This window comes from Larus michahellis, chromosome 2, assembly GCF_964199755.1.
Source record: "Larus michahellis chromosome 2, bLarMic1.1, whole genome shotgun sequence".
NCBI classification, from domain to species: Eukaryota; Metazoa; Chordata; class Aves; order Charadriiformes; family Laridae; genus Larus; species Larus michahellis.
In genome coordinates this window covers 140069433-140093710 of record NC_133897.1, presented here as the reverse complement: position 1 = coordinate 140093710, position 24278 = coordinate 140069433, and the positions used below count along the sequence as shown (strand labels likewise).

Below are 24278 nucleotides of genomic sequence, written 5' to 3'. Positions count from 1 at the left end.
TATGGCTCATGTTGGTTGTCTTTGCGGTTACTTATTATTTATGGAGCAACCTTGGAGTGAGAGGCAGTATGAGTTATGGAACTTTTTATTGCAGCAGTGGTTTGAACTTCACAGGCATTTCCAAGTTTTTACCCTAGCCATCAGGCAGAAGTTCCCTTTCTTTGTCCCATACCACCCTGGATACTATTTAAGCTGTACACGTACCAATGAGATTACTACCTCTCAGAAAGTCTTATTACCTAGTAGTCAGGGTATCATAGTTGCCAAGATACAGGCTTAAAATTTGAAAATCTGGGGCTCTCATATTTTATTTTTTCATTTTAGGAGCACCATAACACGTAATCATTATGCAAAGAGTAGGGTTGCCACCTTTGAGAGCAAGTTCTGGCATACGTGCACAGTTCCGGGAAAGAGTTTGGTGTTTGTGACTGCAAACAAGCACTTTGCTTCAGCAAAGGGATGCTTCCACCTGAAAAAAATGGGTCATAAGCCTGTAAGTCTCCATTCTTGGAGATACTTAAAAGTCATCTGGGTATGGTCTTGGGCAACCTGCTTGGTGGCCCTGCTTGAGCAGAAGGGCTGCACCAGATGAGCTCCAGAGACCCCTTCCAACCTCAGACATCCTGTGATTCTGTAAGGTGTTTCCTCATGGCTTTGCTTCAGCAGCTTTAAGCCACAACGTGTTGGATCTGTAATTCTCGGTTTTGAGGTGTGACCTCCCTTGTATTGTTTAGGGGACACATGTGTAGCACTCAGGCCTGCGGGTGACACTTCCAAGTCAGGAAAGTATTCAAACCACTCAACATGAAGAACCTGAACTAGTCAGCACAGTACAGGAAGAGACAAGTACCTTCATAGCTCCATTGAGAAAAAGCTGACCTTAGAACAAATGACCTGCAGTAAAGGAACATTTTGTCTTTCTGTTCTGGTTTTGTTTTCTTTTTTTGGCAGGGTGGGGGGGTGTTTTAAACAGGTAAGCTTTGCAAAGAGGGAGATTTGACAGTTTTCTAAATATGCTTGCATGCACTCCAAAAATGCTTCATTCCCATCAAGATCCCAGGAGTTTCAGAACCTAGTCTGCCCACCTGATGTCGTATACATTACGAAGTGATCCCTGATGGGGTAAGAAGCTCATAATAAATTGCATGAAAAATTAGGACCAGAATCTAATGAGATGAGAGCTCTGAAGATGGCTTTTCTCACAACTGCCAGGAGCCTGAGAAGGAGGGTAGCCCCTTATAGAACTGTGTATTTATAACAGATTTATATTTAGGTATCTATTGCATATGTGTTCATGAAGACACAAGAACTCAGCTAGTAAGGATCCAGCAATGGAAGTTACTGGAAACTATTGTCTGCTCAGCAGTATTTCTGTTGAAAATTTTTTTCCATTGAAATAATTAATATGATATGATACTTTGAGGCAAAACCCCAAGCACTAGGGATATAGTCTTGAAAGATTTGGTCTAGTTGGAGAAACAGATTGAATAGATGCTCTGCATAAAGATGAGGCTTGTTGCTTTTGGGCTGATGCATAAGGGCAATGTTTAAGCACCTGGTTTGGAGAAGCCCATTCTTCAGTATGATTTTGTTCGAAATTCTTGTGAGGGGATCTTTAATTATGCAGTCAACTTTGATGATAATTTGTAGTGATTGCTCAAAACTAACAGTTCCTTCTGCTAACAGAGAGCTACTTAGAGAAAATTACCTAACATTTCCATACAGGTTTGCATCCATCTTCAGTGTCATTGAAGCCAATTCCCAACATAATGAGCAATGACACGAACAGATTAGTGACTCCTTTCCTGAATTAAAACAACAGCATGGAAGCAAAAATAGAAGTATAGATTTATTAGAGAAGTTATCTAAAATACAATATTATTTTCCTCTTTAAATTAGAGCATATATTATTTCAATGAAAAGATATTTTGTATTATTCCTATGGTAATAACAACTTTTAAAGATAATACTTAATTTAGGACATTTTTAATTAAAAAAATCCAACACTACCATTAAGACATAATCAAGGTTGTTGATAGCATGGGCAAAAGTGTAAAACGGTCTCAAAAATATTTACATGTCAGTTTCTTAAAATCTAAGTAGTCTAATTCTCAATATTGATTTTGCTTTACTGTCTCAAAATACTTTTTTTCCTAAATCATATCTAGATTCTGTATTCCTGTGCTTTTCACAAAGCTTCAAGTTATCGTTAGTTACGTGTACTATCACACCTGTGGATGAGGTTTCTTAAAATGGCTTGTTTCGCTATCACCATATCCTCTCCCAAGTAGCCAACATACTGTTTGTTATACCAAAGTGTCAGTCGCAGTAATAGTCACCAAAATGCACACAGCCACCACCACCACCCCCCCGCCCCAACCCCACACCTTAAGAACCCCTTCCTATTTGGCCAAAAGCCTTTCACATTTTATTAGCTGGCATTTTAGACAGAGAGTGAAAGAAAGAATGGATCTGGGAGACAAGATGTTGCCAGGGCACACACGGCAAAGGTTTGATTTGTGCTTAGCAAAAGGGGCTCCTCACAAACACAGCAGTTTCCAGCACGCTCGGCGCCGAGGTTACTGGAAGGAAGCTCTGACTTCTCTGCTCTTCAAAGGCTGACATGGGCGCCAGTTGTCCACCATGTGACACACGGGCTCATTCTCAGCACTGAAGCAAAGGCCACGGAGTTTGCACATCTGTGGAAAAAGGCACAAACATCCTCAAATCAAACGCGTACTCTAGTTTCAGCGGGACTATTTGAATTATCCACCTTGGGCCTGAGCCAGAGGTCCAACGCAAAGTTTCGCCAGCACTAATGGTCTAGAGATGCTGTCACCACCCATGTGTCTCTGCATTTCAGCCACACCGCTTCCTGCCCCTGACACAGGCTCTCCTGCCCACAAAATATCCTAGCAACAAGAACTCAGCAAGCACAGGAAACAAAGACCTAGGCCCACAATTTCTGAATTCTGTGCACAAAGAGCTGTTTGTCCTTGATCCAGATCTGGAGAGAATCCTTTGCAAGTTGTACTGGTTCGGCTCTTTTATAAATTGGGGTTTTTTGTGTCTAGTTGATATTAAAAAAAAAAGAAATTGATCTTACCCTTCAGTCAAATTAAAACAGCCGAATTAATTCAAGATATCTTGATTTCTTGATTTCCAAATGCTGTGAGAGAGAAAACTGTTCCACATCAATGGGAGCACACTGTGAGGTTTTAGTGCTTGCTCCTAAAGTAAAAGTGGTGTTTGCACAGTCTGATGTAATAAAAGCATCTTGATGTCTAAGTGGGCACCTCCAAAACTAAGAAAAAGACTGTCAAAATAATAACCCACCCCAAATGTGATGTCACACAGATAGCTGGAACTGCTGCCAGAAATATGTCGGTGGGACACAGGATTTTGTATGAGTCAGGCTGCAGGCCAGGCTTTCCCTCATTCAAGGGGGAAGGTTCCCAGCAGTGACCAGCCCAGGAGAGGACTTTAACTTCAGGATAAACCAGAACAAACTTCAGAGTTCAACCTCTGCCAGGAACTGCTGTGTCACTCCAGCACATGATAAACAGGCTCGGTACGCCCTGCTGTAATAGCCAGCTTTTATCTATCTTTGGAAAACCAATTCAACTTAAACCCAGTGTCAATACTCTATGGTTTCTTGTTTTGATCAGTTTTGGAATGAAAAGGCAAGCTGCCACACACACTGTTTTGATCTCAAACCCATCTTTGAAATGTCGATGGTAATATGGAGGGGTGTATGTGGGAGAAACAAGTGGTGTCTTTTACCGCTTGTAGGTGGTTAAAGTAGGTGTAGTAGGAAAAACAACTCTATTTTGGTGAATGTGCTCCTGCCCAAATATAAAACCATATTTGCAAACCTGGGATTACCAATAGCAATACCAGTAGTTTAAAACAAGTAAACAGTGTCAACTTTAATGCTCCCCTGCAGTTTGTTATTGGTAAACATTGCTGTAATGTTTATTTCCAATAGTTCTTCCTTAACATAATAAAAGATAGAATAAATGACAAGTCCCACAACAGCACTTCATTTTTCCTCACATCAGCTGAATAAACCCCATATTGTTAGCATGTCTGCCATTCATAAAAGGGATTTAAGAGTCTGAAGGGTAAAATAAAGTCCTTCAGGACTAGTTTGTATTTATAGGCTCTAGATTCTATTTATATCTCCCACTTACACAGATGCAAACCAGAGGATGGAATCTTCCCTCTATGTAATTTCATTAATGAATGGTATAGAAAGCTAGGGCCAGCAGTGATTTAATCTGCACAAGCTCCTTCCTACTAGGAAGACTCTATCCTCCTCAAGCTGCTCAACGGAATAGAGGACTTTTTTTTTTAGGCATCAGACTTCTGGAATCTGCAAGTTTTGCCTCTTGCAAACAACGCAGTTTTGTTAGGATTGTCACAATTCTGTGTGGGATTTCCCAGTCTGTTCTGTGCTGAATAGAACTTGTGAAATGAGCTCTGTGTCCTGGAAATGATGGAAGATCAACAAACCAGATCTACTGTGTGAGACTGCAGATGCAGAATACGTGCTCTTCAGATGCTTGGTAAACCCGGTATTTTCAGGGCAAGTATACCCAGATACGTGATGTGTACATGTACAGCAAACCTGCCGATGCTCACAATACATGCTAGATGAACTCTGTGTGAGCAAATGGTCCTTTCATGTATGCTACAAGTTTCCCACATTTTTACCACATGGCAGCTCTAATCATGTATCTGGAAAGCCTGATAAATTTTTTTAGAACTCCCAAACTCTACTTCCACGCATAGAAGTGGAGTCCTGCCAGAAGAGGATAACTACTGCAGATATATATTTTTGACGTGTAATGCTAGCTAACGCCCTGTATAGCTCTGCAGCAACATAAGCTGCCATTTCACACATCAGCAGGAGGGCAGAACCTAAGCAATCCATACTACTCCAGTACGCATCTACTGGCACCACCCATTGGAGACCTACCTGCTCAGGGCTGACAGTGATGGGCTCCTTCAGAACGTGCCAGACGACACATTCGAGCAGTGGGGGAGTGGTCAGTGAGCCGGGGTACGTCCAGTAGTCTCTGCAGGCAGGAAGCAGTCCAGTGGGGTCAAAGTTTGTGAAGGCAGCTTGCTTCCCCTACAATAAAGAAAGTAGGTGGGCTAACGTCAGGGGAGAGACCACAGACACGTGGTGGGCTTGCGGTAATAAAGTCTCCTAAGGGAAACACCATGTTTGGAGAAAGGCAGAAATGGAGTTTCAACCCAGCTACCTTTGGGTTGAAGGCTTTCAGCAATATATTTCTTACATTATTAAACTTGCAAGACATTGTTTCTCATTTCAAATGTTGAATTTATGTTCCTTGCTCCTAGAGATATGATTTGACCCTGCTTGAACAAACAATGAGTTTTCAGATGCCATGTACACCGATTGCACTGGAAATAGAGAACCCGGGAGATCTGCTGGAAATCCAGTTGCAGTAAATGGCAATACTCATTTACCCCAAAGGCAGCCTGATGGCAAAGATGGCAGTGTAGTCTCATTCTTTACTTTTCCTGCCCACATTTTTCATCAGCACAGGCCTTTACCCACTATGAAGGCACCTAATTACTCAGGAAGTACTTCTCATTTCTCATTAAGATCCCATACAAACTTCACACAATTTTAAATTACAGAAAGGCTTTTTTTCCTCCCAGAGTTATATATCCTGATCAAACTTCTTATCTGGACTCCCTCTAGAACCAGCCAAGAGCAGCATGCCCTCTTGGAGGAAGGAAATACATCCCAGATGCAGAGACGAGGGGAAGTGCCTTTTGCGTCTGTCACCACTGGCTAGAAAGGGCACCTAGAAGAGTAGTTTAGATTAGGAAGATGAATCCTACCCTATAGCTTTAAATTCAGTTAAAGGACAGAGAGGCACAGTCACAGAGATAAAAAATGAGCACCGTTCCTAGTATTCCCTGCCCTGTACTGAAACTTCATTTGAATCTTTTGCATTTAAAATTACAGGAACATTAGCGCTGATGCAGGAAGGTTTGTTTTACTTTTGTACATGTAGCAGACAGGGAAGTAGTAAATAATCTGCTCTCTGGAGAAGATAACAGTGCAGTTGTGATTGGTGCCAATCAACACAGACAGCAAATATTACCTTGGTTTGAATAGAGTTCAGAGCATCCACGACTTTCTGTATTTCAGGCTTGGCATTTCCTACCTGTAATACAAACCATATGAAAAGAAAATAATCGTGCACTCTCATGATACCTTTAGTTTTCTGTTACATTCCTCAAGGAAGCATTTTATAGTACATTTTGCCAGCACCACTTCATTACATAACAAAAGAATTAAAGCAAAAGTGACTGTAACTATAAAAAGTCACTGTAAAATCATGCAAGTTGACAGTCAGCACAAATAGGTCAGCCAAGGACACTGGGCAGAATAAAGTTATTTTCATTTATGGTGTGTGGATTTATTTTTGGCCTTGAGCTGTTCTTTTTTTCACAGAAGTCACCCTCCTAATAAAATACAGCGAGGCCAGGAGAGACCACACACTGCTGGGGAGCAATCACCTTCTCCAACTAGCTGTGAAGACAATTCAACTATGACAAAATGCTCTGGAAATTTAACAGTGACCAGAAAAGGAAAACAGGTGTTATTTCAGCTGGTCCTGCTGCAGATTCGTGCACACACAATTTTGTCAGTGGTAAGAGTTATGGCAGTGTCACTGTTGCGGTGAAGGCAAGTATGCTGCTATAGGGCCACCATAGTGATGGATGGCAGCCATACTCCATTGCTGGTGTACAAGTTTTATAGGTAGATGTCCTGGTTTGAGGACAGTAGAGAAAGCCAAGAATTTGGAGCACCATCTAGTTTGCTATGGGTTTATGCGGTATAGCATAATGCTGGCTTATTCTATCATTTAGGCTCTTAGGTCACCCCGCAACACAACGAACATAGAGGACTCATCCAAATAATACAGAAGAAAAAAATAATTAACTAACCTTCATGAAGATGCCTACCACAGCCAAACCATCAGGATGCTTCACAGCTTCAGCAAATTTACCATATTTTACATTCCAGTGAACTATATGGAGCTAGGAGCAAGAAAACAAGAAGCATTATGAAGATGATATTCCATCCACAAGATTTTACAAGTGAGGATGCAGGGAAGTAATTTATTAAACATTAAAAGCAGATGGTGTTTTACTGCTGAGATTTAAGAACTTTTGTGTACAGTTAAGAATTTGTTGAATCATTCATCTACTTGCAAGTTTCATTTATGCAAGGAGATTTCTGTCATGCATTTTATTTTGCTTTTTGCTCTTATTCCCAGATGAGTTTTAAACACAAATTGGCTGTATCATTCCATTTTTAGTTTGGTGAGTGAAACTCCTGTTAGCTTCAGCAAGAGTTTTTTCCCCGGATGCAGCCTGCAGGATTTTGATGCAGGATTTTAATGCTATATATCCTGGAGTTCTTATCAGCACTGAAAGACACGATTGTCCAGTGTGAGGGAGAAGAGGCATTAACTACAGATTTGACCTGCAATCTAGAGATTTTTTAAAGAACTGTCCTGTCTTTTTTTGGAAAGCCTTTTGAACAAACATGAAATTAATCTCCAGGTCACGTTAGCCAGGACGTTGCTTTATTTTTGATTTCTGAGTTATTTCTAATTGAAGTTCATCTGGCTGTTTTCCCCATAACTGCACGTCAAGTTGAGCAAGTAATTATGGTACTGCGAACAGAAATAAGGCAATGGCAAGTTTCTCAGTTAAGACAAAGGCTACTTTATCTCATGAAAAAGCAGAGCCAATGAATTTGTGGAGCCATTTCTTTTATCTGTCAACACAAATCATAGGTTTGTTCAGTCAATGTGCGTTTATGAAAGGGTTAAAAAAGTCTGTGGCAGCATCCAGAGGTAGTTTTCTAAACAGGGCACAAGGAAAGGTAGGATGCAAAGCACTAAAGTCACTCCATTTCTGTAATGAGACTGTAATACGGAGTCTTAAGCGGTCCAAGGGACATCTGGAGTCTTAAGGATACATTACAAATAGTGCCTGCAAGGTCTCACTTTTCTACCTGCCCTCTGCACAGCTCCCTTTGTTTCTTTGCTACCAGAAGATGAAAGGGTCAGCCAGAAGATTAGTCTATTGCTTATCTGTCTCTGATGTTAAAAATTTAAACCAGGAAAAGGGGATGTGTGTGTACAGAGGTGCTGTAATGCTATTTCTTCATAATTTCCATAAGCCATTGAGAAAGCGAGGGAAAAAACCCAGGGATAGTTAAGGTGTGTTTTTCTGCTTCTGTAGTCTCTTTCATGTGAAGTAGCTGGAAAAAAAGAAAATTACAAGAGTCCTCCAATTCTAATCTCTGCTACTGCAGGGAGTAGGTCCTGGGGTGGCATTGTACCAATATCTTCTACGGTAACCCCTACAATCTCTTGTCCTATGAAGATTTGTAGAGAAGCTGTTACCAGCAGTGGAAAACAATAACAAAAAAAATAAAATTCATTATACACAAGAGACAGGAACAGGAGAAGGTAACGCATATCCTACCTCTGCATCATACTTCACACCATCCACTGTGTGCTCGGACCCTTGGCCCTCACAGGATCCCCAGTGAATGTGAAACTGTGCCAGCCTGTAGACTCCATCCAGCGCTCCTCCTTGCAGCACTGCAAAGCAAAGAGCCTCCATTAGCATCTCCTATAACCTTTGCTATCGAGTCTCACTTCGGGCTGGAACGCCCATCTCAAGTCCTCCAAGTGAATGAGAGTTCATTGCTCTGCATGCTGCCATGCTACTCCAGATCATCCTCAATGGTACATTCCTGCAATATGCCCAAATCAATAATAAACGTATAAAACCCGAAGTGACTTTACAGTGAGTGTCTTATCAGCAATTTTAACAGGCATGCTAATATTACAGGTGACGAGAGGAGAGCTAATGATGTAACTTTTCTGTCACCAAATAAATAAAAGGCCAAGAACAGCCTTTATAAGAAGCCCACATAGAATTATTCTATGAAAGTACACTTGAAGACCAAACCACATTTCACTTACTAACATACTCTGTCCCTTCATTTTAGATGCTTTATCCATTTAGGCCTTAATCCTGCGGTGGATTGGATTGAGTAAAATGCTTTTTGTTCCAAATTAAACCCAAACACCTGTTCGCTGCAGGCTACAGCAAGGTAAAGCGCCAGGCAAGGCATTGCAGAGCTGTGAATCCAAGTCTCCTGTCCCTCCCCATCCTTTGCTCCTCAAGAATGAGTTTTAAGAAAATGGTGGTGAGAATGGCAACGCCTGCAGAGGCAGATTATTTTTAAAAGGTGGATTGGAAGTGAGGCGGTTCCTTATGCTCTCCGCTATTGCCATTACTCCTGCTCTGGGACCGCTGAAGTGGAGGGCACAGCCACGCTTTCAATTACACAGGAGCAATTTCCCCTGAGCTCCCTTATTCTGCTTGTTCGTTTTAACCTTGTATTTAAACTGTGACCAATCACCATTATGATATGCAGGATCAAGCCCTATTACTGCAAAATGCTCAAGGCACAGGCAACGTCTCCTCCAGCACAGCATAAAGCACAGAACAATAACAAATAGTTCCATTAAATAGAGCTATTTATCTAAGTTATTAGAGAAAGGTTTCACACTGGTTTGTGGTTTGGTCTTTTTTCTTTTTTTTTTTTTTTTTTGCTAAGCGTCTCAAATTCACAATTAAACATTTAAGATGTAAATATTTAAAATTAGAAAAATATTTTAAAATTTAACTTGAAGTGTTATGTATCTTAGATCAATTTCTCTATATATATACACACACATACATATATATAAAATAAAGTGACAGAAGAGTGTTGACATCAGATATTACATATAAGTGTGCTCTGTGTATGTGCCACAAACAAAATGGTTCTGTGGAATAAAGATGGTTTCCTTTCAGTCTGCAATTAGCCTTGACACTACCACAATACGTGCATGTGTGGAAAATATACATCAAAGGCAGATAAGAAAAGGTCACTGTCTGTTCAGGTTTGAATAATTCCAATTATATGCAAGCATGGACAACAATGGCTGTGGATACTTGGCAATGGGGAACTCAAAGTGGTGAGAAGGATTTGACTAAAAAACTGGAATACATGAAAATTAACTATAAGATTTTATATAAAACACATTAGTTTCCACTGGCGTGCCTTTCACATGCAAAATTTGGGTTCAGTGGACAAATTTAGCATTTGCCTGGGGCTCCTTCTTTGGTAAGTATATTTAGAAGTCTCCCAACATGTATTTCTGTTTGAAAAATGTAAATATATGTTCCACTGCAGTCTTTGTAATTTCCGATACTGTAGCCAACACTGAACAGCCAAGAGACCAAGACTTGCCCTACCTATTGCCAAGCTATGTGATACAAAGAAGAACGGCTACTTAAAATAATTAAACAGGAACATATCTTATTCTACTTTCATGTTTCTGCATGTGCTAGTTGCCAAGAAGCAGAACTGTTTCAAGCACTGGACTACAAATCAGAATCCTTTTTTTCAGAACGGCGACCGTGAATGTGCACTAGCTCCTTCTGAAAATGAAGTAATTGGTTGCTATGTCTTTACAGATGCAAAAAATCATTTAAGCCACACAATATCACGTTTCATTTAAAAATGATGCCACGGAGCTGCAATGTTTCAGTTTCAGTTCCTTTAGCTGATGGACTTGCTGCTCGTTGCAGGTACAAATGGACTGAGATTCCACCATTCCTCAACCTCAAAGCACTAGCGCAGCACAGGTTAATTCGCCATTATTAATCGATGGAAAGCATGCTGAAAAGCAGAACCATGCAATCTTCTTAAATCCATTTGCAGTGTTATTTCTCTACTGTTTGCTATAGTCTTGTAAAACTCAAAAGATGCACAAAAAAATATCTTTGCAGTTTTTGCTTACTTTTCTCATTCTGTGGTTCTCAAATCCAGCACTAGCTTATTTTGACTCACAGCAGAGCATTCAAAGAAAGTAATAATTAGATTAGTGTAAATGAATACAAATTCAGCAGGCTTAATTACAGAACAGCCCTTCTTGTTCTAGCTTACATTAAGCAGTTATTTTTTTTAATACTTCTCAGGCTTTCCAAACAAATAAAATTTAAAATTAAAACTTAAAAGGCAAAGTAGAAGTGTTAGAGCGTCATTTTTTTTTTCTTCCAGTGCAAGCTTTTTAAACCACAAATGCTACCACCTTTTGCAAAGTAAGAGTTCAAGAATCAGAGCAACATTCACAGCTGGAACTTCCCTGTCCCGTGAACATCGATTCAGGTTACACTGATGGTAGTCCAACCTTTCCACCCCCTTTTTTTGAGGGATAGGGAAATACTCATCCATGTTTGAGCATCTCATCACTACCTCCCTTCCTTTTGAAATTAGTGTTAGTGTACACCACCCTGGAAATACACAGGTAGCTGTGCTCCCTGTTGCTATATAGCACAGCTTCAGATGCCAGGCCAAGCCAGCACCAGCCAACCTGGAAAACACGTTCTTTTCCTACAGGTTCATCCTACTCAACACAGTCTACATCAATAACCTGGTCTCCATACATCTGTAACAGCCTAAGAGATCACAGCTTGAAAATGCAACATTTTTTCCCTATTTGACAGTTATTTGAAGTGTTACAGTGAGACAAATTTGAAGCTATTTTGCTTAGATTAAGAAGTGGTAACTGTTTTCAACCTTCTGCCATTTACTGGAAGTTACACTAGTAACATCCAGTAATTATATCGCACTGTTATTAAGTGATCTCATAACATTTTTTAAATTAGGTGAATATAAGTATTAGCAGCGCTCAATTGGAAAGTCAAACAATCACACAAACTGTTCCATTTATGTCTGTGGGGTTTCTTGGATAAAGAAGGTGAATTGGATTTGTCTCTATCACCCTTTCTCAGGATATTTGCAAACACACAGATATCCAAGGCCATTTTGCCGCATCTGGGACATCCGTTTACTGAGGCCACACAACTTCACTGGTCTAAGTCAGGACAAGTCACCAGGTAGTTACCTTTCCCATGTAGAACAGAATAGCTCTGTAAAAAAAATACTGTGGACCACTTCATACCTTTCTTCAGGGAGCATCAGCATCCACATCTGAATTGCAAAAATGCTGTTATTTAGTTACCGACTACGGGATATTCTCTCTACACAGAGCAGGAGACTAATAAATCTCATCAGCCTATCAAAGAAATAACCAAAATGGCTGAACTACAAGATCATTTCATGAGTTAGAACAAAGCCCTTCCTGTCATACAAATCAGCATGTTAAGAAAAATACTACTGTAAAGTTTGTTACTCTGAGAAAATGCAGAATGAGAAAGTGTTCAAGTGGAAATCACTGACAGCAAAGCCCCTTCCAGTAGCTGAAATAATGGGTCCACTACAGCCCGATGGATGGACAGAGCTCAAATCTTCGGAAGTTTAGTTCTAATTGAGATTCCACCAAACAAAAGCCTAGCAGCAGGTCATTGCAAGCATCTGCCTCTGAGGACAGCCCTCTTGCACACACGTTGTTTTGGCATAAAGGAAGCCATGATTTTGTAACAGCCTACAGTAGCCGTGCAGGTGTATATGACCTTGTAGATATGCGTATATGTCAATATATGCATAGTATATACATTAATGTTAATGTTCTGCAAGCTTTTGTGTATACACAGACATCTATATGATAGAAAACAGGCCTTGAGGAGACAATGTAGATGAAGTATTACTTCAGAAAAAAATAATCTTGAGCACCATGCACTATTAATGGCACAAAAAAGGCTCTTATGACGATGCTCAGGGATTAGCCTCATGTTCTTATGCAAGGATGGGCTTCCCTGTCTGACAGACTAAAGAGTTCAGTTAGGGTAAGCTGTCGCTTCTGTGAAACGTGGAGTACAGAGCGTCACATTTTGTGAGATTCTTCCTTCTTTATGTTATCTCTTTCAGACATTCCTCCTAGGACACTGTATCATGACACTCAAGAGAGCAAGACAGCACGCAAGCATCTGACTGTAGGGATCATACTTGCAGAAAACATCTGTAATAGGTTTCACCAAGAGAAAAACTACGTAATTGGTATCTCATAAGAAAAAACCCAACCCTACTCTGACCTTGCTAGAGGGTTAGTCTGATAAGGCAGCAGGGATGTTCCACAGAGATAGACCAGAATGAAACATCTGCCAAAATGCAGCAGGTCTGCAGACGTGTGTATCAGCAGTGGGTCAGTGATTCCGATTCACCTCATCTGAACTATTTCATCCAGACTGGGTAGCAGCCAGAGAGACTCTGACCTGCTTAAGGATACAAAGTCATTTAGATTCTTAACTTTCCTCCCACCCCCTGGGACCAGTGGAGTTTAGTTCTCATGTAGTCTCTTAAATGGAGATTGAGAGTCATGAGGTGCTGTACTGAGACCCGGAGCAGCCTTCAGTCCTCATGTTTCACACCATATAAGCTGACAACAGAGTTGGAAGTATTAAAATTTTAAAAGTAACAATTGTTTTAATTTCTGATGGTAATAGCTATAATACTAGTCTCAGTGACTGCTTACAGTACTGAAAATTGTGTATTGGACATGGTGCTCATACTACGTTGAGGTCTAATGAAGGATGAACAGACTTAAGGTGTGAACGTTGCCTCTAAGTACGCAGCTGTCCCTCATGCCTGTAAGTAATTGAACAAATACATCAGCTGGGAAGAGCAGTCATGGTGACATCTGGCACACAGCTTCATTATGTCTTAAAAATCAACTTTTCCAAGCGGCCCTAGCTGATAACAACTGACTAGTTTCTCCTGGTTTTGCACTAAATGCACCTCTAGAGGAGGGATTTGGAAGAAGGGAAGGAAGTTGCCAGGATTCTTAAACACACAATCCATGCCAAATTTCTGCTCAGAAGTTGCATGTTAAAAAAAAAAAGCTGATGTTAAGTGAAGAAGGGCAGTTTTGGGCTCTGTAAAGAAACGAAGGCTTGAAACATGCAGGACTGATCTGAAGCCCTCTCTTCTTCCCTTCCAGTTCCTGGAAGCACTAGAACTATTCTTAAGTCACCTGCTTTCGTAGCCTTTGCAGCTTCTGGTGATCCCAGTTCACTAGAGAAATGACTTAATGATCAGACAGCCTCTGGGACCTCTGACTTTCTAGTCAAGCAGTGCACAAAAGTACTTGTGACACATGGGCAGATGTCTGAATACTATAATCTATAAGCAGTCAGTTCCCTGACTTATGATTCAGAAGGGCCAGCACGTTATTTAGGCTACACTGCACTGTGGACCTTCAATCCATGACTGTATACTGCTAACATGCGATAATGTTCTGGTATAGCTAATGTTACATCTTCTGAGCTGGGAAGCCTAAAAATAGCCCAGCGACCTGGATTAAAAGTTGTGCCTTAAGGACAACTGACCTGCGTGTTTCTTCCTCAGTTTACCTGCTGGGGCAGAAGTGTAGGAGAAGAGCAACAGTGGCAGAACTTTCAGAGCTAACACACTGCCAACCAAGCAGTGCTAACGATGCACTGGCTGTTGAATAACAAATCTAACAAAATAAATTTGTTTGTTTACAGCAAGTCATAATTCAAGACAGTTGAAGCTTCCTCATTCATATTTACAGTTATATTTGGCAATGTATTTGATTACAACTACTGAAAGTCTCCCAGGGGGTGGATAATTCCAAGGTCAATACAGTATTTCCATTTCCCTAGGTCTCCCCATAATTTTAAGTCCTACTATGACTGAATATCTGCAAAAAGTGTCAGATTTCTTTGGTACTCTGTCTTGGATATCAGTATTATCTTTAGCTTAGCAGCAATGAAGGAAAAGGAAATAATTAAGAGACTCGTCCACCAGCAGAAATTATCAGGATACTTACTAATGTCTCTAGAGCTTTACACCATAGTTGCAATTCACGTCTGTCAGGCTCTACAGCTAAAATATATTTTAATATTCTTGTTATGAAATAAATTAATTGCTGATTGACTTACAATCATAGAATCATTTAGGTTGGAAAAGACCTTTAAGATCACCAAGTCCAACTGTTAACCTGGCACTGACAAGTTACCACTAAGCCATGTCCCTTCAGCACCACATCTTCCTGTCTTTTAAATACCTCCAGGGATGGTGACTCAACAATTTCCTTGGGCAGCCTGTTCCAATGCTTAATAACCCTTTCAGTGTAAAAATTTTTCCTAATATCCAATCTAAACCTCCCCTGGTGCAGCTTGAGGCCATTTCCTCTTGTCCTATCACCTGTTACTTGGGAGAAGAGACAGACCCCCACCTGGCTACAACCTCCTTTCAGGTAGTTGTAGAGCGTGATATGGTCTCCCCTCAGCCTCCTTTTCTCCATGCTGAACAACCCCAGCTCCCTCAGCCGCTCCTCAGAAGACTTGTTCTCCAGACCCCTCACCAGCTTCATTGCGCTTCTCTGGACATGCTCCAGCACCTCAGTGTCTTTCTTGTAGTGAGGGGCCCAAAACTGGACACAGTACTTGAGGTGGGGCCTCACCAGTGCCGAGTACAGGGGGACGATCACTTCCCTAGTCCTCCTGGCCACACCACTTCTGATACAAGCCAGGACATTATTGGCCTTCTTGGCCATCTGGGCACACCGCCGGCTCATATTCAGCTGGCTGTTGACCAACACCCCCAGGTCCTTTTCCACCAGGCAGCTTTTCCACCACTCTTCGACAAGCCTGTAGCACTGCATGGTGTTGTTGTGACCCTACTGCAGGACCCAGCACCTGGCCTTGTTGAACCTTATACCATTGGCCTCAGCCCATTGATCCACCCTTTCCAGATCCCTCTGTAGGCGCTTCCTACCCTCAAGCAGATCAACATTCCTGCCCAACTTGTTGCCATCTACAAACTTACTGAGGGTGCACTAAATCCCCTCATCCAGATCATTGATAAAGATATGAATCAGAACCAGCCCCAATACTGAGCCCTGGATAACACCACTTGTGACCAGCCACCAACTGGATTTAACTCCATTCACCATCTGGACAGGTTTTTTTACCCAGAGTACACCCACCCAAAATATGAACAGCCAGTTCTTCCTTTTTTAAGCTGATCATACACGTGACCAGAAAATACTGATACAGCCCTTACTGCTGTGAGAGCTCCCCGTTGGAATTTCAGGTTTTCGGTGAATTCTTGAAAGTTTTCCATGAAATTTACATAGAGAACACATTGTAAGTATGTTGCAAAATCTTGGGCTCTTGAGGCTTTCTTGATGCAAGTCACTTCCTGTGGTTTTACAGCTCTGAGAAGCTGCTGTTTACTTCTGTCTTTTAAAGCGAGTGAAACTATACGCTTGCCCTTACAGCAGACTATAATATGAAGTGTTTAATATGATAAAATTAGTACCCTTAATGAGGATATTTGCTATAAAGTTCCTAAAATAAGGTCCATTGTTATAATTTAACAGTTATCATCAGCACCATTCGCTTCACTCATACATGGAAGGTCAGATCCCAGGATACAAGAGTGGATGAACTTGCATTTGTAGTTTTATTCCTGGTGACACTCTTATCGTAACGAATTTTTGCTTTTATTTAAGTTATAGAAATTTTAAAGATGAATGCTAAAGGTAAATACTTGAACTTTCACCACTTTAAAAGACAGTAGACACGACAACTAAGAAAGCAACTGCATGAACTGAAGGAGAAGAGAACCTAAGTAACAACTGGAAGAGGAAGTTCACTGTTTGCTTTCTCCATACAAGTCTAAGAAAACATTCCAAGAGACTTGAAGGAAACAAGACAGAAGACATCCTTTTATCTAAGAGAAAACCCTGGAATTTCAGCAAATGAAAAAATTGTTCATAAACATGGCAATGCTGGCTTGTGAATTTTCTTTCAGTACACCATTTCTACCAACTAGCAACTGTGAAATACAAAGGGGATTCACTTTGGGAACTGACTGAGCCTTTAGAGACGTATTCTGGAATATAACAGCTGTCACGTAGCCCAAGAAATTCAAAGGTTGTAGTACAAGAACTGAAATTTCTATTTGGGAGTATTGGGTATAGTTGCTTAGGAAGAGGTTTTTTCTAAGGATGCTTAGTAACATCTAAGCATATCTAATAAAATTAACAAGGAAGTAAAACCAAGTCAGCTACTAAAGCTATCACAAAGACTTTAACATCCTTTCTCTATTAAGACATCATTGTAAGAGAAAACTGTACAGGTCACAGGCATAATTACAAACCAAATCAAGAGTTATGTCTATAAAGCTCCACCTATTAGTAAAGGGATCTTTTAAGAGCAGAGAAGAAAGCATTTTCTTCCGTGAAGATATATTAGTCACATAAATTGCTCATAGATTACTTTTGTTTAAAAAGTTAAACTTTTATTTTACAGCCTTACTATGGTAAAGAATATAGATGAGATATCATTTTAGGAAATCCTGTTTTTTTTTCCTTTTAGGTTTTTAGGCAGAAGGTATGGGCAGAAGCTTTATGTCACACATTCTTGTAGGCACACAAATAACGTAACAAAGGAAGAGGAAGAAACTTTTATTTGGGGGAAAAATATTTTACATCAAAGTTTTGATTATTCTGATATCTACTTCTTGTTAATTGTGACCAACAGTATTCACGTTACATATTTTCTGAATCAAGGAAATAAGGAACAGCTACTTTCAAAGAGTTTTATCCAAACATGTATTTTGGCTTTTTTACCTGTTTTTACTATACTATTACTACCTGTATTTTTTATTACAAGAACTCATTTTGCATACCCTGCAGAGCAAGGAGTCATCAAACAGCCAATACTACCTAGAACTGCTGTTCAATTTACTTAAGTGTCATTAGTTATGAGCCTGAAGATTCTTAATGAATGGATCTACTTCTTTGTTTGCGAATAATCTTCAAGACATGAGTAATTGCACACAATGATCTTATTACTTCATTTTGCGCCTACTACCACAGATAATTCATTACTGCATATGGGATAGCTCATAGGAGCAGGCACTAAACCCTGTGGGAAGTATTTACAGGCTTTTGTTGCATTGTCTTCTGTAAAACATACCAGCACATCACATTATTTCCCATAGCTTCTCCTTCTGACGGTGCATGATGTCTAACCAAGAATTTGGTACACACGCTATAGTCGCAAATTCAGAAATAGGAGTGAATCAAGCACAGTCAAGTCAGACAGCTCTATTTTGTGTAAGGAAAGTAGGTTACCTAGTTAACTGCATACAAATGAAGCCATTAAGCATGCTGCCAGGTAGATTCTATGCATTTTAATTTTCAATAGTAAGTGTGATCCTGAAGGATCCACCCTTACCTGGCCTCAGAGAGATCTGCTTAATGCTTTTTTTTTTCCCTAAAGAATAATCAGTTTCTGATTCACTAGTAGAGCTACTGAGAATGTTTCTACTTGCATCTCCTATCCTCCCACTCCGAAAGCTGTGTCACTGCATATCTGTCAGAGGATCCCTGTCACAGATGTTCTGGTTCTGCACCGACTTTCCTCATAAAAAGCATTCTTCCTACAGGCGTTTCTTTAGATTATTACTTTCCTGCCATTTTTTCCTCCCAAGTTACCACATACAACCTAGTTTTCACAGTCTTTCCAAACTTATGCACATGCAAAGTGAACACATAATAGTTTTGTTACACCAGGAGGGTCTGAACCTGTTTCCTTAGAGCTCAGCGAGAGCAGATTCGCATGTAGCTGGTGAAAAGATAATCCCTTTTTCTGTACTCTGAATCATTCACCTTATTCCCCATGACACTCTTAAATGAACGTGCATTCAGCTCCTTCAGCTTCTCAGTGCTGAAAATGCCCTGAGAAAAATAAACACTAAGAAGCCAGACTATCTTTTTCCTTTTTTTCTTTAAACCGTACAAATACTAATATGGATGCTCTGCCTAAATTATACATGGACCTACGTGCATTTATATGCTTGTGAACACTTTTAGCTGACCGCCTAACATTGTTCAGTATAAAGACTGTAATTAAAATACAAAGTCAAATTCTTAGTGCAATGCTGAATGTCTGTTATACTGTTATATTACATTACCTGCAACCCCTCCACATTTTTAGTAGGCATGGATTATTTGTTTTCAGCACCATTCCCTAAATGGCGTTGCCAACAAAATGCTTAGGAAAAACAGGGCACTTGCTCAAGGAAGTTAAATCAGGCAGTGCCTTACAATGGGATTGTTTTTGCTGTCTAAATTAAAAATAGAGGCACATTCATTGTAGCAGGGTGATGATTTCTGCAAATTCAGCCAGCTGAAAAGCTACAATCAAAGACAAGCTACAAAACCCTTGTTGCAACTGTCCATCAGTGCGGCCGTTCCTTTCAGTAAGGATTAGTAAAAGGTTTGCAGGATTCAGTGTTTAATTTCACCATACAGTAGGATGAACAGTAAGACGCTGTGGAACGACTGCCTGCTAGCGAACTTTGTAGGAATGTGTCAAACATATTATCTTTATCTAGGAAGTCCAGCGTCAAGAAATGTCAGGGATAATACTTGTTTAAATTACAAAAGAACAAAGAGGTATTTTCTAATCATTCCTTTTGTTTCTCTACTAACCTGGGAGCATACTGGCTTCAGAAATATGGGATAATATTTTGATAACCAAAGAAACTATTTCCAAACTATTTCCACTTCAAGTTGTGAACTGTAATCCTTTGTTATTCTAAGGACAATTTCTTCCTATGATGTACTTTGCCTCTTCTTTTAACCATTTGGTCGGTAGCTTGTGATGAGCTCTGCCTGAAATTGTTCTTGTCAAATAGCCTTTTTTTTTTACTGCACAGCTGAGCCCTTATCTAAATCATAAAGAAACATAAACAAACAAAAAGACAGCAAATAACTTCTCTGGAGTTTAGAGCAGGGCAACTCCAAACTGCCCAGATAGGCTTAGTTTTCTTCTAACGGGAGCTCAGCTTTCTTCTAGTGTAAAGGAGCTGAACGGGATGCTGAATCCTTACGGGCTGAATCCCGACCTTAGTGAAGCCAAAACACTTTGGACTTTTTTGTCTTTAAAAAAAACCTATGACCTCAGTAGACATTTTAGCAGCAGTTTCTTCCACCTCTACCCGTGCACACAAAGATGAGGTCTCACCTGACTTGTCGGAAGAATCATCAAACTCCACGTTGAAGGAATGCCCGTTGTTGACGATGCTCCGAGCCGTGCCGGCGTCATAACTGAAGCTGAGAGGCTTCAGCGAGGAGTCGTACTTGGCCGCCTTGCTGCTGATGGCAATGGGGGACTGGCGCTCTCCATTGGCGATGGGGAAGTGTTCGTGCCAGTGAGCGGGCCCTGCAAGACAGCGTTAGGAAGCTCAGTGGGAAAAGACGTGAAGCTCGGGGGACATAAGTGATAACCCTCACTCTAGAAATCGGGATGTTTTAACACCAGCACCATAATGTACATCATAACATACATCATAATGCACCACCTGTGCGGGCTGCCGGTGCCCGCAACGGAGACGAGGGGAAGTCCCACCTGGGGACCAAGGCAGGGACCCGGCAGCCCCTGAGCCTTGAAGGCTAAGGCTGGGGTTTTACGGGGGCGTCCTTCTAGACGGCCACCCCGTCCTGCTAGAGCAGCGCCCCGTCCTCCCCTCTTCCTTGCTCCGTGACCGAAGTAAAGGAACGACAGCAGGAAACCAAGAGATGCTCCAGGCAAAACCGCGCGGCGCGCCGGGCTCGCTGCTCGGGCGCAGGTGGCATCTCAAGGTTAAAAGGAAAAAAAAAAAAAAAAAAAAAAAAAAAAAAAGCGCCACCGAGCTCATTCGCGCTCCGGGCAAGGGCTCGGTGCGGGGCGCAGCGGGCAGGTCCCGGGCGCTGCTCCCGGAGACCTGCCGGCAGGTGTCCCGCACCGCGCCGGGCACTCACCGTCCTGGCTGCCGTACCCCCAGTGGTGGGACATGGTGCGCGGCCCGGCTCCCTCCGCGGAGGCTGTCGCAGCGCCGTGGCCCCGGCGCGCTCTCAGGGGCTTTTATAGGCTCCCGCCAACTCCATGCCTTTCTCCGCGGCCGAAGGAAGGGGTGGGGAGCGCGGACGGGGGCGGAGGGAGACTCCGCTGGGGGCGGAGAGAACCCTCCCTTAATAATCCGCGTTCGGCCGCGGCCGCGGAGCTGCGGCGGGCCCGGCCGGCAGCGCCCCCGGCAGCCGGGCGGTGCGGAGCGGCGGCAGGGGCCCCCCTCCCTCCGCTGCCTTCCCCCCCCCGCCCCGCATTGCGCACCTGCGGGCGCTGCACGGAGCGCCGCGGAGCGCCGTGACCTTGGGGAGGTGCCGGTGCCGGTGCCGGTGCCGGGCGGCGGGTACGCGGGTGCGTGGGGCTGTGTGTGTGTGTGCGCGTACGTGCGTGTGCGGGGCCGGGCACGGCGATCTCCTGCTGCTCCCTGCTGGGGCTGGGGGGAAAGGCTCGGCAGCCAGCGCAGCTCCCGCCGGGGGCGGGGGGGGGGCGGCGGGGTTTGATGGGGAAACGGCCGGTTTTTGTCGTAGGTGCCGGGTTTTGGAAGGGATTAACGGGGATTTAGAGGCGGAGGTCGACGCGCTTTGCCGAGGGGAGCTGCGGTCACGCTTCGGGAGCACGAGAACGTTGTTGCTTGTTACTTCATGGTGTATTTTTTCTGATGGCTTTGGGAGGGGACAGCAGGTAGAGCTCTGCTTGTGTTCGCTTCTTAGCGTTTAGGAAAGACACACCGTGAGAGCGACTCGGCTACCGCTCCCGAGGATGGACTTGCGAGAATAAAATTGAGCAATACATATTTCAGATGCTTTTATATTGCACAACGCTCCGGTGTTTTATCGCCGGACAGGAGGGCTCAGACCCTTTTGCAAAGGGCTGCAGTCAGTCGTGTGCCGGGTCCCCTCGTCCCCACGCTGGCAGGCCCCGTGAAGCGACTCGTACCCGAGTGGGTTTGCAGATGATCCCTTTGGAATGCTTTCCTGTGTCCTCTTGCTCCGAGCAATTTTTGGTATGGGAATGACATTGTAAATGTAATATTAGTTTATCCTATATTCTTAGTAAGAGGGTTTATTCAAATATGGTTTTAATTCTATTCTGTTGTGGTTCAACCTCAGAGGTCCAAATGCTGTTGTCAGAGAGGTCATTGTTAAGTCTAGAACAACAACATCAGAATGACTCCATCATTTACATTCAGCATTGTAAAATGTGTGTCACTTGTTTTTATTTGTTAAGAGTGTGTATGGGGGGGAAAGTCTATTCATACAATGTGGTTACTGTTGCTAATAGCAAAAGAAACCAGCTGGGAAATTGCTTATAAAAATTAAAGGCATTTCTCAGACCTCTTCAACTATAAGCAGAAAATATTTAAAGCTTATTACTGATTAACACAGTGTGTGTCCTCTCACATTTGCATGCCTCTACTCAAGATGATTTAGCGACCACAAAATGGAAATGTGAAGGCAAAACTGTATACACAGAAGTTATTTAGAAGTGGCTGTAGTGTATGCGATGTAGAACAGCAAATGGAAATGCACATGTTAGAAATTTATTACGAATTCCTTGTTTGCTCATTATAGATACTTTCTGGCAATTGCTTTTACATCTGCTGATTGTGCTGTCCGAGTGTATTGACAGTCTCTCATAAACACACAGATATACAAATCCATACAGGTAGGAATCCTTGAAGAATAAAGCAGAAAACTTCTCTCAATGTTACAGGAAGGAATAAGATTTCGGTACATTTCGGAAGGTTTCCTTCCGTTTAATCTTACTATAAAAAAATCAATTCTGCCTGATTCCTCTGCACTCTCATATGTCGAGCTTCCACTGACGTCAAAGGGTAAGTACCATATAAAGGACAAGAACAGGATTAAGCACGACACAATGTTTGGCATGGTAGGCTTCCTCAAAGATCTACTTAGGGTTCTTAGCAGGGAAATGAAGTCAATCAGCAGCAGCACCGAGGGACTGGGATTTTAATTACCTGAATCTTTGTTTTATCACATTATTTCTATCCGTAGGTATGTGGTACATGCTAAGCACACACAGACATACATCCACAAATAGAAGGTCCATTGTTTTTAAGATCAAAGACCCATTTTCTTTGATCATTCAGCAGTTAGTACTTGCAGGCTTGAGCCCACACAAAGAAGCTGCTATTGAGAGCCTCCCATTGACTTGGGCTCGTTGATTCCAGCCTCCTCCTTTTCTGTCACCTGCCCGCATCAAACTCCTCTAATCTGTGACTATGGTTTTATGGCAGAATGCAACATCTCAAAGAAAGCCATAAGCCTGCCTTGAGAAGAAGTTGGTTACTGGAAACAGTCCAGTCTGGATAACACTGCACACTGGTGAAGCTGCTTAGCAGTGACAAAAAGCAAGGCATGTTAGCAACAGCAAAAGGACATAATACACGTCAGCACGGTACCTGCACTAACTCGAGCATCTCGCATAAATCCATACTGTGCTCCATAAACCTGCCCCTCGCTGCCACAGTTCTGCTGAAATCGGTGGAATGACGCATACCAGTAAGGCCCACTTGCACGTACAGAATGTGTAGGAGCAGTTCCTAAAGCAAGTGTTCACAAATCCTATGGCGACAGAAGCATTATAAATACATTTCAAGCAATACAAATACAGGGAACAGATTAGATAATTAATGTAGCCATTTGATTACTCATGAATCTGACATTAACATTTTGGGCAGAAAAGATGCCAGTATAATCTTGTCTCCCATTTCTGGTCTCATTACTGGTGCCACATACTATGAGGGTGTTTAGAAACTAATAAAAACAGGTGCCTTTCTTCATCTCTCCTCTGTTTCTTAGTGTTAAATGACACCTGAATATGATAAACAAGTAGGTGTTTCTAGATTTGATGGTACTTTAAAATCATATTAGTAAATACAAATAGAAGCAGTTTTAGTAAGTGCAAACTGTTCATTCACTCGGATACCTCCACACCGTTTATGGTACTCATTCCCAGGCAAAGGACAGTGCAAAGCCTGTACATCATTCAGGCCCCGTTTGAATCCTGCCTTGAAAGCTTATGTGTCACAGCACATTTTTTGATTTTTTGCAGAGGAAGGAAAGCATCCCGTTTGTGTATGTTTTATGAAGTTTCCTGAAATATATTCTTGTGATCATTATTATTATTTGTGAGGCACCGCAAATGTCAGTACAGCTGGGAAAGTGGCACTGAGCCTTCCATATCAAAGGGTTTGTCTCCTTAGTAGTCAATTGCCAAATAGGAGGAGTATTCTGGCTGCAGGAGTAATGACACGTCAAACATATGTCAAACATGCATCAACCTGCAAGACGGTTTCAGCA

The 24278-nt window shown here is 42.0% G+C and overlaps 1 protein-coding gene across 1 annotated transcript; it reads right to left on the bottom strand.

The window, feature by feature from the left end:
* Window positions 1-1836: 1836 nt before the first annotated feature.
* Window positions 1837-22531, bottom strand: LOC141739659 (carbonic anhydrase 2). The gene is made up of 7 exons (XM_074577376.1): window positions 20871-22531; window positions 20095-20292; window positions 8551-8669; window positions 6997-7089; window positions 6147-6209; window positions 4982-5137; window positions 1837-2699 (listed from the first exon to the last, which is right to left on the bottom strand). The coding sequence occupies exons 1-7, from the start codon at window positions 20902-20904 to the stop codon at window positions 2580-2582; spliced, it is 783 nt and encodes a 260-aa protein (XP_074433477.1). The 5' UTR covers window positions 20905-22531; the 3' UTR covers window positions 1837-2579.
* Between the last annotated feature and the right edge of the window lie 1747 nt (window positions 22532-24278).

Bases quoted from the DNA above. Each gene is read 5' to 3' on its own strand.
- LOC141739659 (XM_074577376.1), bottom strand. From the start codon at position 20,904: ATGTCCCACCACTGGGGGTACGGCAGCCAGGACG. The intron at 20,293-20,870 runs GTGAGTGCCCGG...GCTGTCTTGCAG, and splicing joins GGGGTACGGCAGCCAGGACG to GGCCCGCTCACTGGCACGAA. The intron at 2,700-4,981 runs GTAGGTCTCCAA...CTTTTTCCACAG, and splicing joins TCACTGTCAGCCCTGAGCAG to ATGTGCAAACTCCGTGGCCT.